The 19,564-nt window shown below is 43.7% G+C and overlaps 1 protein-coding gene across 5 annotated transcripts in view; it reads right to left on the minus strand.

Annotated features, from left to right (window-relative positions):
* LOC110509697 (erbin) overlaps positions 1-19,564 on the minus strand; it is a 128,768-nt gene that overhangs the window by 14,285 nt on the left and 94,919 nt on the right. For 4 of the 5 annotated variants that reach the window (XM_036967587.1, XM_036967586.1, XM_036967588.1 and 1 more), the window contains 11 exons: positions 18,835-18,979; positions 17,945-18,017; positions 10,674-10,803; positions 10,366-10,481; positions 8,557-8,626; positions 5,810-5,909; positions 2,864-2,985; positions 1,688-1,861; positions 968-1,141; positions 719-851; positions 264-447 (listed from right to left, as the gene is read on the minus strand). In XM_036967587.1, coding sequence (XP_036823482.1) covers positions 264-447; positions 719-851; positions 968-1,141; positions 1,688-1,861; positions 2,864-2,985; positions 5,810-5,909; positions 8,557-8,626; positions 10,366-10,481; positions 10,674-10,803; positions 17,945-18,017; positions 18,835-18,979 — 1,421 coding nt within the window. The remainder of the gene's footprint in view (positions 1-263; positions 448-718; positions 852-967; positions 1,142-1,687; positions 1,862-2,863; positions 2,986-5,809; positions 5,910-8,556; positions 8,627-10,365; positions 10,482-10,673; positions 10,804-17,944; positions 18,018-18,834; positions 18,980-19,564) is intronic. The other variant, XM_036967589.1, reaches the window with a different exon arrangement.

Raw genomic sequence — 19,564 nt, forward strand, 5'->3', positions numbered from 1 at the left:
CACTGTTCCTAGGCAGTCACTGAAAATATGAATTTGTTCATAATTGACTTGCCTAGTTAAATAAAAAGGTCAAATAAAATTAAAAATACAAATAAATAAGGAAACAAACAGACTACCACGCAGCTTAGCAGGAACCCCGGCCTACATCCCTATGACTAGGAAATCCCACCGGCTTATTTACATTGAGTGTGAGCACACCTAATAGCAAGGAAATCACACCCTCCATCCTCAAGAAACCTAGAGAGGAACCATACTGCGCCCACCTGCTTTTGGGTAGGAAGGGCATCTTGGCCTCTCTCTCGGGGGTGCACAGGGAGTTGTCCTGGCTGCTGTCCGTGGTCAGAGACACAGAGTCCGACATGCGCGACGGGGACGAACAGTTGCTGTTGTTCTGATTGCTGTTGGCCACCGTCTCGTCCAGCAACGAGTCAGCGTCTTTACCGTCATCTGTCAGACGAAGAGAGGAGAACTCGGTCAGCGTGAACACATGACGGGCTTTACGACAATTTCGGGGGGTATACTACCAAGCGGTGTCCCCATGATGTAACAAATGTGTCAATACTACATAGAACTACTTAACTCAAATGAGGATTTGTCCATAAGTAACAACTTTGTTACATATGGACAAACCCTAACCTGAGTTAAGTACCAGCGTTCTAGCCATGTACTACTTCTAGAGGTGGTGAATCCCGCAAGGAGCCGCTGGTCTGGGTGGTACCTTTTTTGTTCTTACTTAGGGCCACCACTTTGGGCTGGTTGATGGTGATCTCGATCAGAGGAGGTCTCATCTCCGCCATCTTCATCTCCTCCTCCTCAGACGAAAGCTCCTCGGAGTCCTGCAGAGAAAAAGACTTGACACACACACACACATTTATTTATAATTATTTTTTAAATCACAAAATAAATGTGCAAGGGTCATAATGTGTATGGCCAACGAGGTGTGTAGCATGTTTCCGTAGTAGCGTACCTCCAGGGTGTCCTCATGGTTCATGGTTCTGGTGTTGTCGGAGGTTCGGAGAGAGGTCTTCTGGGAGTTGTAGGATTCAGAGGTCTCCAGGGGTGCCGTGGAGTCCTGGATACAGACAGGCGCTTTGGGCTCCATCTCCACTGGCTTGCCGTTGGCACAGGGAGCCTCAATCACCTGGTTAAAACCCCAAAACAACAGAAGGTTATATAAAGGAGACGTGTTTCTATCACAAAAAAAGAGTCATTATTAGGTTACGTTATTTGTTACCCATTTAACACAACCGCGAATTCCTGTTGATCTCAGGTTTATTACGGCTGATTGTAATTCCACTCATTTCCAATATATTATGTTTAACATATCAAATCAAATGAAAATATTTGCAAATACTTGGACATGTGGAGCAGTCTTTATTTTCTCTCATGCAATCGTCCAATACAACACCACAGGGTTCCTCAACTGGAGGCTTGCGGGTGACTTTATTTGCCCCCCCCCCCCAAAGTTTTCTGAGCAAAAAAAATGTATTAAAAAAATTGTCCCGCAGCTGAATCTAGTTGATCCCTGCAATACACTGTATACAAGTTGTTTGTTGTATTTACGGAAAGCAGAAGACTAGAAACTAGACAGTGTGTGTGTGTGTGTGTGTGTGTGTGTGTGTGTGTGTGTGTGCAGTTTGCATGTCTGCCAGTGTTTCCAGACAACAGGGCTCAGATGGAGGCCAACCTTGACTCCCACGTCCTGCACTCCCACATGGTTACGCTCGCTAGGTCTGGCATCCTTCCCTGACTCGTTGCCTGACTCGTCCTCCTTCAGCCTGTGGGCGACTGACTGGGCCGTCTTCACCATGTTCTTCAGCTCGTCTGGGTATGGTGTCGGGTAGCGCTTCAGGTTGCCCTCCTGGAAACACACACACACATGCGTCACACACACACGTGCATAGTGGAGAGAGAACGCGACACGCGCATTAAAACCAGTGATCACAGAAGGTCCCTCGACCACGGGGTAGGAGGTCGGTAGGGAGGGGGAGTTGGGTTTGCCTGCCAAGCGGAGGTGACGCCACCGCTCCTCAGTCAGACTGACCGTTTGAAAGGCGGTGTGCCTTTTCCCGGCAGGCCAGCCCCCTCAGTCTGCTGGAGAGACACTGCAGCCAGGCGGCCATATTGTGCCAGTGGGAGACGGTGTGAGACGGCACAATTGGTGGGAAGGAAATGATTTAGAACCACCGCACCATGAGCTTCAGGCAGCTTCCATTTCACAACGAGACGGTAGACACCAAACAACTAAATGGAAATTCTGTAGAACTTGGGTGCAGGCACACACATCTCTCTTGAATACAAGGGACAAAGGGAAAGGCCAATCTTTTATGGGTTGTAGCTTGAAGCACAAGATGACTAACAGATCTAGGCTTCGTGCCAAATCGCACCCTATTACCCTATGCAGTGCACTACTTTTGACCAGAGCCCTATGGATTCTGGTCAAATACTGTGCACTAAATAGGGAATAGGGTGCCAGTTGGTACACAACCTAGATTTTCCATTATAAGAAGAGGAGATTGAAAAAAAGCTTGCTTTTGTGCCAGAAAGCCCATTTGTAACCCTTGCTCCAGTGTTTTAACAGCCTTAACAACTTAGTAATGAGAACTGTGTAATGTGCAAAAGCAATGAGAGTACAGAGCAGCGTTATTTGACCCTGGTTCTCAACGGGGCCAAATGGACATCGTTTGTCATCTCCTTTCATTAGCTTGCATTTGCATAGTGTCACCCTCAGTTTGTCATCCGCGCTAGCTACAATCTATAGCACAGCAAGTTAGAGTTTGTTTTTCTTGGCTGTGTGCATACACAAGGGTGTGTGCTTGTGTATGTGTTTGTTTGTGTCTATGCATGTGTGTGGGGTACTGACCCGTGGAGGCGTCTCCCTCTCATCCTTGTCCTCGTCACACTCAAAGGCCACCTGGGCCCGCTGCTTCCTCTGCTCCTCCCACAGGGAGGGGTTAAAGCTCTCGCTGTCAGAGCTGGGGATGTCTGGGGAGGAGAAAGACAACCAAACGTCAACCTTTATGCAGAATTCCAATGACATTTGTTAAACATACATCTAGAGATAAAATAATTGAGTAAAATATGAAACCTTAGAAGTTATGTACCACTAATTAAAACATTGTCCCCTGCCTAGAGTAGGTTTTTCAGTTTCCCCCCTGAAACCACATGGTATGCGGTATCAATATCACTTGATAGCCTCAAAAATGTATGTTAGGTAAATTCATAGTGTTGACAAAACTGGTGGGAATTCTGTTTGTTTTTGACAGCTTAGCCTAGTCATGTTTCTGGACCAGTTTTCTCTAAGCCTGGGCTGCATTCGAAGCAAAGATTCCACTTCAGAGTAGTACAAAAGTAGTCTTGCTAGGAAACAGATTAAGACGTTTTAGTCTCTCTTCCTCCAGAATCTATTTAGTTTCAATTTTGGAGATTTACCTCTGTCTAGGCAAACAATGGGAGCTACAAAAGGTAGTGCGTACAGCCTAGTACATCACAGGGGCCAAGCTTCCTGCCATCCAGGACCCGTATACCAGGCGGTGTCAGAGGAAGGCCCTAAAAATTGTCAAAAGACTCCAGCCACCCTAGTCAGAGACGGTTCTCTCTGCTACCGCACGGTAATCGGTACCGGAACGCCAGTTCTAGGTACCAAGAGGATTCTAAACAGCTTTACCCCCCAAGCCATAAGACTCCTGAACATCTAATCAAATGGCTACCCAGACTTTCTACACTGCTGATACTCTGTTATTATCGATGTATAGTCACTTTAATAACTCTACTTACATGTACATATTACCTTAATTACCTCAACACCGGTACACCCTGTACATAGCCTCGCTATTGTTATTTACTTTTTTTATTTGGGTATTTTCTTAAAACGGCATTGTTGGTTAAGGGCATGTAAGTAAGCATTTCACTGTTGAATACTATATTTCCTTCAGTGGTAGGTTTTTAAATCCAAAAGTAACATAACATGTAGCATATTTTCAGTATTTTCACGAGATTTAATTTCCCCTGCAACTTCACCAGACAGCCGCTGTGTCAGACTTCATGGTCATTTGATCCGACTGCTATTTGTGGTGCAGAAAATATGAAGTTGCCGCTGTTGCGCTTGAAAAGGGCTCATATTTCTTATGCGGCTTCCACAACACTTTTGACAACCCCTGGTCATTCCAATTAACGGGCTGAGTAGATCTGGCGGGTGCCACAAAAACAAATTGTAATGCAAAAGCAGTGCACTGATAACGGATTCACTATTTCCCCTCCAAGAGCTAGCACCTGTGGCTCTCCTGAACACCGATTCTGCTTGTTCACTATAAAAACAAAAGTAATAGGTGAGAAAGTCACTATGTTTTTGCTTCTCTTTGCACTTGATCTAGCTTGCATGGCGCAAGGAAACAAATGGAACTGTCCCAAAAGCCTTGTCCCCCCCAGCCCCGTTCAAAATGTCAAGCTAAATCAGCTAAAGAAAATAAAATATATTTTTTATATCTAACCTGTAGTATCCTCGACCAACAGGAGGTCAGAGAGAGCAGGCTGGCTAACCTATGTAACAGTACACCTAGTGTCCCAGGTAACAGGTAGTGCCCCAGGTAACAGGTAGTGCCCAAGGTAACAGGTAGTGCCCAAAGGTAACAGATGCAGAGAGGGAGTGGTAACGGATAGTGTTTCTACACGGTCCTCCTCCTCAGAGTAGGCCGTGACTGACGTCGATGGTGGCCCAGTTCTATTCGATTGATGAACGTATTCGGAGGGGAAACGTGGCATTCGTGTATCTAAACACATACTATATAGATCCGTGAATACCTCGAGGAGAGATGCATTGTCGAGATGTTTGAACAGGACCGAGCCTACAGCAGATCTTTTTAGTATTAGTCTAGGTTAGCAACACGCATGCGCATCTGGTTTCTCTTAATGTTTTACTATTTTATACACTGCAGAATAATAGTGAAGATGACAAACGATGAAATAACACATAAAGAATGATGTTGTAACTAAAAAAGTGTTTAACAAATCAAAATATATTTGATAATTCTGCAAAGTAGCCACCCTTTGCCTTGATGACAGCTTTGCACACTCTTGGCATTCTCTCAACCAGGTCAGGAACAAAGGGACAATGTATCCAAGACCCCTTGATAAAGTTGCTTGGATTCCAAATTTGAGTTGTTGACCAATAGCATTACTGTTGCGTTAACCTTCAGGATGTTACCACACCAGAACCTACCCAGAGGTGTTAGACAATGGAGGATGGCAAGAACAACACAGAGAAGGCTGATTTTCTGAGAAGACAATAACACCTTTTCAATAGAGTGTAAAGAGTCACTTTGGGGGATGGGCTACCCTACACAGTATAATAAAATATTGATTATAATCAAACCTTCTATTTGATTATAATAGTTGTGTATCTGGGTTTCATTATTCAATGTCTTGGCTTGATGTGGGTATTTCAATTAAATCACTGGAGAACAATATTTTCTTCGTTGGTAGGTTTATAAATCAAAAAGTAACATCTCTCCTGCAGCATATTTACAGTATTTTCACGAGATTCAATTCTCCCTGAAACTTCTTCAGACAGCCGCTGTGTCAGATTCTGTGGTAATTTGATCAGACTGCTATTCGTGGTGCTGAAAATCAGATATAGCCTCGATCGAGCTTGTAAAGGGCTTGGATTTTATATGGGGCTCCCTTAATACTTTTTTTGGGGGGGGGCTGGTCTAGGTTGTCTAGTGTAGGATGTATTGTAAAAGTGAACAGAGCCTACCCCACAGATAGTAGGCCTTAGTATTAGTCTAAGACTCGGTTGTCTAGTACTCACAGTCCTCTGTCCTGGTCTGCTGGGGGAACATGTAGTTGGTGAGAACTGTCTTGTGGGTTTCTTGATCCTCCTCCTTCTGCAGAGGGATGAGGGGCTTCGACTGTGGGGGGAGGGGAAAGAGACAATATAAGACCGTGCTATAAGAGTAAACGTTGAACATCCTTATGGCTTATGAAAACTGTCAGGAAAATGCAATTTCTTGACAAGTAATAGTTTGTCAAATAAGCAAGGGAGAGGACAGTCATTAGGAATCTAATCTGAATATGTATTCACTGGGGTTGTCACAAGTTACCACAGCCACAAAGTAAAAACAATCGTTTGCATTTTTGGTCTTCATTTAAGGTTAGGCATACAATTAGCAGTGTGGTTAAGGTTAGGTTTAAAATCACAATTTAAGAGAAATGGTAGAAATAGGCGGAATTTATGATGTTGTGGCTGTGGTAACTAGTAACACACATTCACTGGTGGAAATCATCCATTTAATTTGGTTTCCAAACCTACTAAAGCCTTTGGACAGTAACATTAAGAGATGATCAGAGGTGTATTTCTTTGGAGGAGATCTAGTGTGGCAGGAGTAGGGCTGGGCAATATATCACATTTATTTGAATGTATGTTTTTACGTGATTTTCCAAATGCCTGTATCGCAAGAATCAAGTCATCTTTTTGTTTTTATGCGCCTTTATGCATTTTATGCGCCTTTATGCGCCTTAATTCTTGTGTTGTCTTTTTGGTCTCGTCTCCTTCGCTCCTTCTGTGCTGTTTGCACCTTCCCATTTACACCAGAGATTTGTATCTAATGACGAGACGCTCATGTCTCCGCAGTATGTGAGAGAAGTTGGAGCGGAGCGTTCCCAATTTGACTGGAGCGTGGAGCGAGATTCCCAAAGGCTGGAGTGTCGGCCTTCTCGCCCTCTCCAATTTCACTCCAGTAGCGCTCCCTTCACGAGCTCAGGGCATGCCCGGACCAGCATGCATTTGTAGTCTACTTGTGTGCTCCTATAGCCCCTTGCTTTAGCTACTGTCATGGAGTTAATAAATATTCTCATAACGAAACTGATAAAAAAAAACACAGGTGCTAAATCAAGGTGACTTGATGACCAAGAGCAAGAGAGGGAGTGTGGTGATGTAGTGTCCACAACTAAAGAATCATTGCGGAATCTGAAAGACAAGTATCCCAAAAGCATGATGGTGTACTTTCTAGATGCACATGCTAAAAGAAAGGAACAAGGTGGCTAGATAACTAAGTGTGTCATTGCAGCAAAGTATTTAAAAAACGTTTAGTTCAGAATCTAGTTTCTCATGATCAGAGTCTTTAGGTACCTTTTGGCAAACTCCAAGCGGGCTGTCATGTGCCTTTTATTGAGGAGTGGCTTCCATCTGGCCACTACCATAAATGCCTGATTGGTGGAGTGTTGCAGAGATGGGAGAACCTTCTAGAAGGACAACAAACTCTAGAGCTCTGTCAGAATGACCACTGGCTTCTTGGTCACCTCCCTGACCAAGTCCCTTCTCCCCAGATTGCTCAGTTTGGCCGTGGTTCCAAACTTCTTCCATTTAAGAATGATGGAGGCCACTATGTACTTGGGGAACTTCAATGCTGCAGAAATGTTTTGGTACTCTTCTCCAGATCTGGGCCTCAGCACAATCCTGTCTCGGAGCTCTATGGACAATGCCTTCAACCTCATGGCTTGGTTTTTGCTCTGACATGCATGAGCTGTCAACTGTGGGACCTTATATAGACAGGTGTGTGCCTTTCCAAAACATGTCCAATCAATTTAAATTTACCACAAGTTTACTCCAATCAAGTTGTAGAAACATCTCAAGGATGATCAAAGGAAACAGGATGCAGCCGAGCTCAATTTAAAGTCTCATAGCAAAGGGTCTGAATACTTCGGTAAATAAGTTCTAGTTTAGAATAAGGCTGTAACGTAACTAAATGTGGAAAAAGGGAAGGGGTCCGAACACTTTCTGAACGCACTGGAAGCCACTCAACCAAAACATGCTTGTTTTGTTTTAGAGAGTGCTTCTCCCTCTCTGGTCAAATCTTCTCAGCACAGCGAACGGTCAGCGGCTTTAAGTTTTCAGCTTTGGAGAAAGGCCCTCTGTGCCATATGGTGTGTCTGCAGGATTAGACGCCATGGAAGTGTTTTATTACGTTTAATCTGAGTTTTTGGCGGGTTGTACTGTTTCCAACGGGATTAGTCCATGGCTGGCTGGCGGGAGCTGTCGGGTTGCACCACTATACTTGGGTCGCTCGTTTTCTTGCCCCAGAAAATGACCACCAATCGCCATGCTTTCCACAATGACCACCATTGTGTGTGAGGTAACAGTGGGTAAAGCTATCGATGCCTCCGTCAGCATTGGCTGATTGTTAGGCGTAAAAAATCACAAGATGAAATATGCCATGGCGTGGTATCTGGAGTTACTGTAGGGGTTTGACATGTTTTATTACGCCGTTTGAGAAGTAGAGCGACATGGAAGTGCACTGGCTCCCACACGTTTGAGAACATCTCAGAGACCACGTGTGCGTGTGTGTGTGTCATTCAATTACAGATTTCAATTACAATTCTCATGACACTGCAGGGAGGCTTTTGAAACAACAGGGTCATACAACAAGCACCTTGATGGTCCATACAAACAATGAACAGAGATTTCCCCACGAGTAAAGAAATAAGCCTATATGGAATACAGCACAAAGCACTGAAATACCCTTAGTTGAGGTGAAAGCCAAGAGGCTGTGTACACACCTGGTTCTCAGACAGCCACATAGCAGTCATCTGGTTGAGCTTCGTGAAGCTGTAGGGAAGATTCCTCAACCTGGAGACACAAACAGAGAAAGAATTACAGTTAAAGTCACCCTGCACATTACCGACCTGAGAAAGATATGGGACAGATATCAACTGGCAACGAAAAGCACTATTTAGAGAATAGGCTGTAATATTACGCATCCATAACAACTTAATTTAAACCACACTTAATTGTACAGATACTGCTATCCGATATTAATAATGCCCCAAATCTTTAAGTGCTATTGTCTAACGTCTACAGGATAACTTTTTAAAGTGCACATCGAGTTGCATTCCATGTCTGAAATATGCTGTATAAATAAAGCTTGATTTGATTACATCTTGAACAGGTAGGAAACAGGTGCTGTGTCAAATGTGTCTCCAAGGCCAAAGTGGGAATGAGAAATAAGTGGTCCTGGGGTAATAAACAGGTCTCTTTCTCGCTGTAAAAACTGGAGGATAGGAACTCATTTACAGCAGGTTACAGGGTTACTGCTGAGTCATGGTAAAATCTATTTAGTGCTGCTGGCAGTGAGAGGACTGGAGCGGCTAGTGCGTCTGTGGCCATGCCTGGAAAAACACCTGGAAATAACCCCTATTCCTTCCTGATGGAGGTTTTGTGAGTGTCTGAAATCAATCCACTCAATCTTCCTGGTCCAAACGTTATCTTCCTGGTTCAAGGCTTTAACTCCTGTATCATTATTCACCACTGATTTACTTCCAGGGTCTCCGGGAGTTTGGGTAAGTGTGTGCAAAGTGGGGGAATGCATTCTGATTATTTTTTTCTCCATTGTTGACACACACACGTGTGTGTTTCTTCAGCGCCTTATATAATCCACTTTGGTGGCGGACGCAGCAGAGAGAGATTGCTCTGGTGCCAGCGCTGGTTCCGATAAGCTGGATGGACATGTTTTACAAGGCACCATGTGGCAACAGTAGAGTGGCTTTGCACAATAAAGGGAGCAGCTGGTAGACCGGTACCCATTTTAACTACTGCGTTAAACTGGTATTTCGACTGTTCGAGTGCTCCAATGAAAACCCTCTGAGAACACCAGAACCAATGGGAAAAGTTAGAGGAGATCAGATTGATTTGAGTGATGTTCACAGCAACAACATAAGCGAAAGTTGCCGTAATACATTGTGTCGTCAAGTTCCACGGATTAAAGATTGGGTTAACGTGATGCTGTGAAGCTTGGGCTTTTGCCATGGTACCACATATGGATGTTCAACCATTTGTTTTATTCATAAACATCTCCATTTCAGCTGCATGTGAACCAGGCTAAGTAAAGTAAATACTGTGTGTGGAAATGTGTGACGCCTCCCTGGGGGAGGGGGGTTTAGAGCATATGCGTAGCCTCTCCTGCAGCGTCTGTGACTCTCCATTCAACCCTGACAAATGTGCTGCCTCCTCCCCACTAGTACTACAGATTAATTTGCAATGCAGTCATATTTTCAACAATGCCTATACTCATTTGTAATCCATGTTTTATGTGATTAACGTTCCCCCATCTTAGCTGGGATAAGGAGTGTTGCGGGTTGAGATGGTGGTGACGAGGGCCCAAACAGGAGTACAGGGGGGATGTGACATGGGAGAGTTGCGCCGAACCTGGATAAGATTGTGTGATGAAGAATGACAGACTTTCTCAATAAAAGAGGCCCCATCAACACTGGTCTCCTGCCTATCTGGCTGCTTTCCAGAATGCATCAACAATCTGACTGGACTGCCACCCGGCTGAGACGGGAGGAGTAGAGACAGGAGGCTAGACTCACTTGTTGTCACTGAGGTTGATGACCTTGAGCTTGGTCATGTCTCCCATCTCCTCGGGCAGAGACTCCAGCTTGTTGGAGTGCAGGAACAACACGGTGGCACTCTTCCAGCTGCCCATCTGAGTGATGTGCAGATAAGAGGGATAGGACAAAGGGATAGGACATCAGCACACAGCTGGGGCCGGACACGATAAGTTGATGTGAAACACACACACACAATTGATGTTTTGTACATAAGCACACAGCACAGCGTGCACATAATAACACAAACCGACACTCGTAAACACACTGCGTGGGACTCCAATGCTCACCTCTGGGGGCAGTTGTGTGAGGAAGTTGTGGTCAGCTGCGAAGGTGCGTATGCTGACACACTGTCCGATGGAGGAGGGCAGAGCCTCAATCTCGTTAAAACTACAGTCCAGCTCATCCAGGGCTGCCAGCCTACCGAGGTGGAACAAGAGGAGGAAGAAGAAACAGAGGGAAAGGAAGAGGACAGGCAGAGGAAGAGGAGAAGAGAAAATAGGTGTTTAGTGTGGAGAGGGCTTTGGTTGATTTATTCATTCTAGAGGCATTTTATCATGAGGGACAGGAGACAGCTTTATACCATAGTGAGGGAAGTCCTATAAAACGGTATTTTTCCGGCTCGAACTATCCAACAGTCCTTGGAATCTTTATCCCCTGTCAAATGTTCTATTTCTGACTGACTCAGCTACCATCACTATCTAGGACTGCACTACATGGCATATGACCCTTCATGAAAAAAAGAGTGAGCGATTATTCTGTGACTGGAAGACTCGCTGGAGAAGAGGTTACTCTATATCCAAAACTCTTCCATACTCTATCTGGTTCTCATTATTCTGTTTTTTTCATGCTAGCATACAAGCTAGCACACACTAAATATATATGGTGTTTTTATTCCAGCATTAATACAAAAAAGACATACTGCGTCTGCGGATAGATGTTTCACATGTGAAATTTAAGCTGGAGTTGAGCCAGAGTAGCCTCCGCTGAGGTCCCAACAACCGGATGTTCCGGTTATTGTCTGTGAGTATAACAGAACTGATGTTGCAGGCGAAAGCCTGAGAAAAATCCAGTCCGGAAGTGCCTCCTGTTTTGAAAGCGCTGCGTTCCAATGAGTCACAATTGAGCAGTGAATGGGCTATCAACCAGATTACTCTTTCTCCGTATTCCCGAAGGTGTCTACAGCATTGTGACGTAGTTTTACGCATTTATGTTGAAGAATACCCGTAAGCGGCTACATTGCGCAAGTGGTCACCTGATGCTCCCAGAGAGATTCTCACGTAAAATACAGAGGTAGCCATTACTCCAATCGGTCCTACTGAAAAACGAATTGTCCTGATGGATATATTATCCATATATAAATATATAGATATTTGAAAAACACCTTGAGGATTGATTATAAACAACGTTTGCCATGTTTCTGTCGATATTATGGAGCTAATTTGGAATATTTTTCGCCGTTTTTGTGACTGCAATTTCCGGGCGATTTCTCAGCCAAACGTGAAGAACAAACGGAGCTATTTTGCCTACAAAAATAATATTTTTGGAAAAAAGGAACATTTGCTATCTAACTGGGAGTCTCGTGAGTGAAAACATCCGAAGCTCATCAAAGGTAAACGATTTAATTTGATTGCTTTTCTGATTTCCGTGACTAAGTTACCTGCTGCTAGCTGGACAAAATGCTATGCTAGGCTATCGATAAACTTACACAAATGCTTGTCTAGCCTTGGCTGTAAAGCATATTTTATATCTAGTTTCAGACGCTTATTATACTACATTAGATAAAGCCAGAGTAAGCATATGTGACCAAAAACGTTGCCATGCGACCAGCAGTTTCATTTTGGGAACACTGTGCACCCAATAGAATATCTCTCAGATAATAATTGTTGTAATGATAAGGCTTCGCTGTGCCATTGTTTCCGAGTGCCCTAAAGGGGAAAAAAGTGCAGATTCGTCAGTGTCCTGGTTGCACCATTACTACAGTGAAAACAGCTGGCTTTTAGCCCAAACAGGGCAAAGGATCGGATCCATATTAACAAATAAAAACCTTCCTATAAAAACCACATTTTACATTCATAAACCAGGTCGTGTGCCATTCTAAAACTACTTGCATGCCGCTAACAAAAATCGTGATTTTACACAAATGTAGAAACTTATATTGCACAAATTACTTTGTAAAATGATAAGACAGGTATTCGCATCAACATTTGAGCTTTTATAATAAACTGAAGTATTTACAGTGTTACATATTAATTTCTAGAGCACAACATGTTCTTCAAAAGTAGCTAGATTTCATATAGGCTATCTCAAAACAATTAAAATAAAGATTTGCTACTAACTACAATTTTGGGAGCACCAGTGATACCAATGAAAAATATTAATTTAGAACCCTGGTCACCAGTAGACCAGAAGGCATTGCAGGGGTGCTGCAATCAAATCAAATAATTGTATTTGTCATATGCTTCGTAAACAACAGGTGTAGACTAACAGTGAAATGCTTACTTAACTTTTCTAGGGTTGGGGGCAGCATTCTCTAGGGTTGGGGGAGCATTCAGAATTTCGGATGAAAAGCATGCCCAAATTAACGGCCTGCTACTCGGGCCCAGAAGATTGGATATGCATATAACTGGTATATTTGGATAGAAAACACTCTAAAGTTTCAAAAACTGTTAAAATAGTGTCTGTGAGTATAACAGAACTGATTTGGCAGGCGAAAACCTGAAACATGGGGTACCAGTACCGAGTCGATGTGCAGGGGTATGAGGAAATTTAGGTAGATATGTACATCCACAGTATCAGTCAAAAGCTTGGACACACCTACTCATTCAAGTTTTTTTTTTAACATTTGTAAATTATTTTCTACATTGTAGAATAATAGTGAAGACATCAAAACTGCCAAGAGTGTGCAAAGCTATCATCAAGGCAAAGGGTGGCTACTTTGAAGAATATAAAATATATTTAGATTTTTCAACACTTTTTTGGTCACTACATGACTCCATGTGTGTTATTTCATAGTTAGTTTTACAATGTAGAAAATAGTACAAATAATGAAAAACCCTGGGATGAGTAGGCGTGTCCAAACTTTTGACTGGTACTGTAGCTCGGGGTAAAGTGACAAGGCAACAGGATAGATAAACAGTAGCAGCAGCGTATGAGTCAAAAAAACGGGTCAATGCAGATACTCCAGGTTTGTTTAACTATTTAGTAGTCTTACGGCTTGTGGGTAGAAGCTGTTCAGGGTCTTTTTGGTTCAAGTCTTGCTGTATTTAATGCCGCTTCACACGAAGTAGCAGAGAGAACTGTCTGACTTGGGTTGCTGTAGTTCCTGGTATAGAGGTCTGGTATAGAGGTCATGGATTGTTTTATATTGAAACTTTATTTAACGAGGCAAGTCAGATAAAAACAAATTCTCGTTTACAATGACGGCCTAGGAACGGTGGGTTAACTGCCTTGTTCAGGGGCAGAACGACAGATTTTTACCTTGACAGCTCGGTGATTCGATCTAGCAACCTTTCGGTTACTGGCCCAACGCTCAAACCCCAAGGCTAACTGCAGCCCCGATGGCAGGGAACTCGGCCCCAGTGATGTACTCCGCCTTGCGGTCGGATACCAAGCAGTTGTCATACCAAGTGGTGATGCAGCCAGTCAAGATCCTCTCAATGGTGCATCTGTAGAACTTTTTCAGGATCTGATGACCCACCATGCCAAAAACCCTTCCAGCCTCTTGAGGGGGAAGAGGTGTTGTCGTGTCTTCACAATAGTGTTGGTGTGTGTGGACCATGTTAATTCCTTAATGATGTGGACACCGAGGAACTTGAAGCTCTTGACCTTGAAGCTCTCGACCATCTACAGGCCCGTCGATGTGGATGGGGGCATGCTCATCCCTCAGTTTTCTGTAGTCCACAATCAGTTCCTTTGCCTTGCTGAGGGAAATGTTGTCCTGGCCTTGCTGAGGGAAATGTTGTCCTGGCCCCACACTGCCAGGGCACTGACCTCCTCCCTATAGGCTGCCACATCATCGTTGGTGATCAGGCTTTACCACCGGCATGTCGTCAGGAAACTTAATAATAGTGTTAGGTGAACAGGGAGTACAGGAGGGGACTAAGCATGCATCCCTGAGCGACCCCCCCGTGTTGAGGGTCAGCGTGGCGGATGTGTTTTTGCCTACCCTCACCACCTGGGGGCGGCCCATCAGGAAGTCCAGGATCCAGTTGCTGATGGAGGTGTTTAGCCCCAGGGCCCTGAGCTTAGTGATGATCTTGGAGGGCACTATGGTGTTGAACACTGAGCTGTAGTCAATGAACAGCATTCTCACACAGGTGTTCCTCTTGTCCAGGTGGGAGAGGGCAGTGTGGAGTGCAATAGAGGTTGCGTTATCTGTGGATCTGTTGGGGCGGTATGTGAATTGGAGTGGGTCCAGGGTGTCTAGGATGATGGTGTTGATGTGAGCCATGACCAGCCTTTGCAACCATTTCATGGCTACAGATGTGAGTGCTACGGGGTGATAGTCATTTAGACAGGTTACCGTGGTGCTCTTGGGGACTGCTTGAAACATGAACGTATTACAGACTGGGTCAGGGAGAGGTTGAAAATGTCAGTGAACAGCTGGTCAGCGCATGCTTTGAGTACGTGTCCTGCTGCAGCTGACCCTGTGCCTCAGTATGTGTGTACGCATGCATGGGTTGGGAAAAGGCAGAAATCTCATTTCGCAGAAAAACGGACAATAAAGTTCTATTGAAAACAGAGAAGCTAGGAGAAAAGGCTGCATACGCAGCTGGGGATTTCTGCGCTATGAAAAATGTAAATGCATGCTTTTCCAAAGGCAAAGTAAGAGGGACCTGCTGCTTGCTGGCCAGTCACCAAAGGCTGTGGGATAAAAATAGCTGATAGAGGAGAACAACTTGTGTTCTAGTACTATCATTCCCTATATTCTCTATGCAGTGGTTCCCAAACTTTTTATAGTCCTGTACCCCTTAAAACTTTCAATCTCCAGCTGCGTACCCCCTCTAGCATCATGATCACTCTCAAATGTTGTTTTTTGCCATCATTGTAAGCCTGCCACACACATACACTATACATTTATTAAAACGTGTGAGTTTTTGTCACAACCCGGCTCATGGGAAGTGACAAAGAGCTCTTATAGGACCAGGGCACAAATAATAATAACCAATCATTTTGCACTTTATTTAGCCATCTTACATATAAAACCTTATTTGTTTATCGAAAATGGTGAATAACTCACCACGTGTTAACGAGCAGGGTGTGCTTGAAAGGATGCACATAACTCTGCAATGTTAGGTTGTATTGGAGAGAGTCTGTCTTAAATCATTTTCCACACAGTCTGTGCCTGTATTTAGTTTTCATGCTAGTGAGGGACGAGAACCCACTCTCACATAGGTACGTGGTTGCAAAAGGCATCAGTGTCTTAACAGCACGATTTGCCAAGAAACTCTGAGCGCAGCCCCATCCAGAAATCTGGCAGTGACTTCTGAATAAATTCCATTTTCAAAGAACCACTTGTTGCAATTTAGATGAGGCTCTGTTGTTCAGATATCAGTAAGTGGACAGAGGCAGGGCATGAAAGGGATAACAAATCCAGTTGTTTGTGTCATCTGTTTAATGAAATTACCTGCATAGTTGCGCACCCAGCTCACTCAGATGTTTCGCTGTACCACATTTGACATTGTCCGTCAGCTTGAGTCAGGGAGTAACTGCTTGCATGCGCGTTACCACTCCACTATGTCTCCCTGTCATGGCTTTTGCACCATCAGTACAGATACCAACACATCCATCAGTACAGATACCAACACATCCATCAGTACAGATACCAACACATCCATCAGTACAGATATCAACACATCTTGACCACCAAAGTCCATTTGATGTCACAAAGCTGTCCAGTACTTTAAAAAATATCCTCTCACGTTGTCCTGGTTTCCAGTGGTTTGCGGAAGAGGAGGTCTTCCTTAATAGACCCCCCATAAACGCAACGGACGTATACCAGGAGCTGTGCCAGGCCCTGTCACCCAGCTGTAATGCATATAATTCACTGGCTTGTAATAATAAGCAGTAATAGTTTCAAAACATCTCCTGCCATGTCAGTGATGTGTCGTGAAACAGCGTTGTTTGATGAAGGCATTGTCTGTATAGTTTTTTTGGGGCCTTTTCCCCCAAGCATTGTCCCAGCCATATCCACAGCAGCAGGAAGAATGAAGTCCTCCACAATAGTAAGGGGCTTGCCTGTCCTAGCCACTCAGTAGCTCACCATAAAAGACGCTTCTAGCCCCTGCCTAATAATGTTATCTGTTGCTTTTATACATGTCTTACTACTCGAAAGTTGTCTTCATTCTCGCTCAGAAAACTTGTGGCTTATTTTTTACAAATGGTCATGTTTTGTTTCTGAATGTCTGAGCAAGAGTGAAGGTTTCCCGTGAGAGAGTAACGGTTCATGTGATTGGATGTTAATTATTTGACATAGACCTGACATTGTATTGTTACTTCGCTGAACACTAGATGGTTTCATTTTATTTTGGGCAGTGAAACGAGACTACTCAGGCCAGAAAAATACCTCATCCAAATGTATAGCCCCGTTGGATAAAATAAATATACTGTTTGAAAACGTGAAGGGAAAAAATGAATAATAATTGTGTGAATCACATTTGTATTTGGCGTACCCCCGACAGCATTGCACATAACCCAGTTTGGGAATACCTGCTCTATTCCAACCAAGTAAAATGAGGAATCTGATTCCCCTGCTCAGAAGTCAAGACCAGGGACAAACAAGAGTGTAGGACATCAAACACAATTCAAGATCTAAAGAAAATTCAATTAAATACAAGATTAAATGCATTTAATCAGTTTGCTTTACAATCCTGGTTTGGGATTAAACCACGGTTCCCCTTGCATTCACTTATTTATAATCCCGCCAAGAAACTTTTCCTAATCCTGGACCAGGAAATACAAGATAACATACTAATTGGCAATGTTGGGAAACAAAAACAAAAATGGACCAGAAGGGGAAAAAGAGAAAAGAGAAATGTCAAAAATACAGAAAAATTATAAACCAAGTTGCCAAGATCTTTAAACACAATTTGGCTACCACACATACTATGTTGATGGTTTAAAATAATAATGTAATTTGTCTTTGTTGCTCCATACAGATGATCACGTCTATAGTCAGAGTTCAAGTCTTACATTGGTAAATTAGAGTGTGCGGCTTTTCCTTTTCTTCCACAGAGGTCAAATCTAAACTTGGTCAAGTCCCAGCCTGTATTGACTTCCGTGTTACCAGGAAACAGCAGTCAACTGCCAACAACTGGCCTAACCTGTCGTAAGTAGTTGAGTATTGGCGAAGCAGACTTAAACGGCGGCTTTAATCTGTCAATATGGTTTTAGGAGGTTCCTGGGGTCAGGGATTACCATTGCACCCATCCACAATAGAGCAGTCAGGATTTGTTCAATCACCTAAATCATTGGGAGTAACGCCTCAACCTCTACAATCAATGTGAACCAATCAGGATGGGTCTGGTTGTTTTAAAACTATGGCAGTAGTAGTACTCACCCTCCGACAGAGTCGGGAAGATACATGAGCTGGTTCTCATCCACTTTCAGAGCGGTTAGTTTCTTCAGGGAGCCTGAGAGGGAGGGAGAGATGGAAGGAGGAAGAGGAGGAGGGAGAAGAGGGAGGGAAGGAGGAAGAAAGAGAAAAGAGGGGTAGAGAGTGAATAAGAGGGCGGTAGGACGAGCGAGATAAAGATAAAATAATACATTAGGTAACAGCACACTGCTGCAGTGCACACACAAATTGATTCTGATTCTCAGCTAGATCACCAAAAGAGTATGCATTACAGTAATGCAACAGATTAATAATTAATACCAGCAACAATACTGTAACTGGCTTTACGGCCATCGCTTGGGGCTTAATAAATTGCTTACTGAATCCAGCTGTACGCATTTGCTTCATCTTATTTTAATGGGAAAGCAAAGTATCTCCCATCAGAATGAGAGCTGGAATGCTTAGACATAAAATTCCAAGAGGGCTGCCATAAACACATATCCCCGTAAAATGTTATCATATATTTAGATGTTCAAACCATATCACCATATAAATTAAAAAATGGCGGCTGGAACAGAAAACTGCTTTGGTGAAGAATCATGCTTCTGGAAGTCCACTTCTTCAATATGCATCCAGGTGAGTCATTCATTCCAGAATGAGATTCAATTAAAGCCAGTATTCCTCTTCGCCCCAGAATAACAACCAACGACGTCCATTAGACACACATTAACAAGGGCATGGCAGAGGCCCCATGGTCTGGTCACTGGGCTTCGTCATACAGCCTTTATCACGAGGTAAAGAGATGGGCACTTTGTGTATTCATGCCGGTCTATCTGTTGGTCTTTGTCCATCTTTCGGTCTGTGGGTATATACAGTCTGTGTGTGTAGCCACTCACCTATGGATCCGGGCAGCTGTGTGAGTGCGTTGTTGGAGAGCAGCAGGTCCTGCAGGCTCTCACAGCCACAGATCTGCTCGTCCACCATCTCCAGGTTGTTCTTGGACACGTCCAGGTAGGACAGCTGCTTCAGAGTGCCCAGCCTCTGGAGAACAGAAACATGCGTGAGTACACACACACACACACACACACACACACACACACACAGCTATGTCTTACAATACTTGGGGACTTTAGGGGACCAAATATTGATTCCCATTATCCCAAACCCTGAAGCATAAAAAAGCTAAATGTCCTCACTTCAAATCATTTTTGTTGGTTTACTATTATTGTGAGGACTTCTGGTACTCAGAAGTATAGTCAAACGTGTACACACACACACACACACACACGTGTACAAACAAACAGATCGACAAAAGTACAACCTAATATAAGCCTGCTTTCATGGAAATGAACATAAGACAAAAGGAAAGGAGAAAGAATGGTCTGGCTGCCGTGTTTTGATGAGCGTTTGGTTTCTTAATTAAACAGTCATTTCAATGTCATTATAACAAACACTAGCGCAGTGAAATGCAGTGTACATCACAGCATTCCTAGGCATGGTTTATGAGGCATTCTTTAATAATGTTCTACAGTGAGGCCAGGCAGTATTCAGTAATCCTAATCTAGGGAGAGCCTGTGATTACGGGGTTGCTGTCGAAATGCTTGCGGCGCGCTAATGTTTTAATTA

Source organism: Oncorhynchus mykiss, chromosome Y (genome assembly GCF_013265735.2).
Source record: "Oncorhynchus mykiss isolate Arlee chromosome Y, USDA_OmykA_1.1, whole genome shotgun sequence".
NCBI classification, from domain to species: domain Eukaryota; kingdom Metazoa; phylum Chordata; class Actinopteri; order Salmoniformes; family Salmonidae; genus Oncorhynchus; species Oncorhynchus mykiss.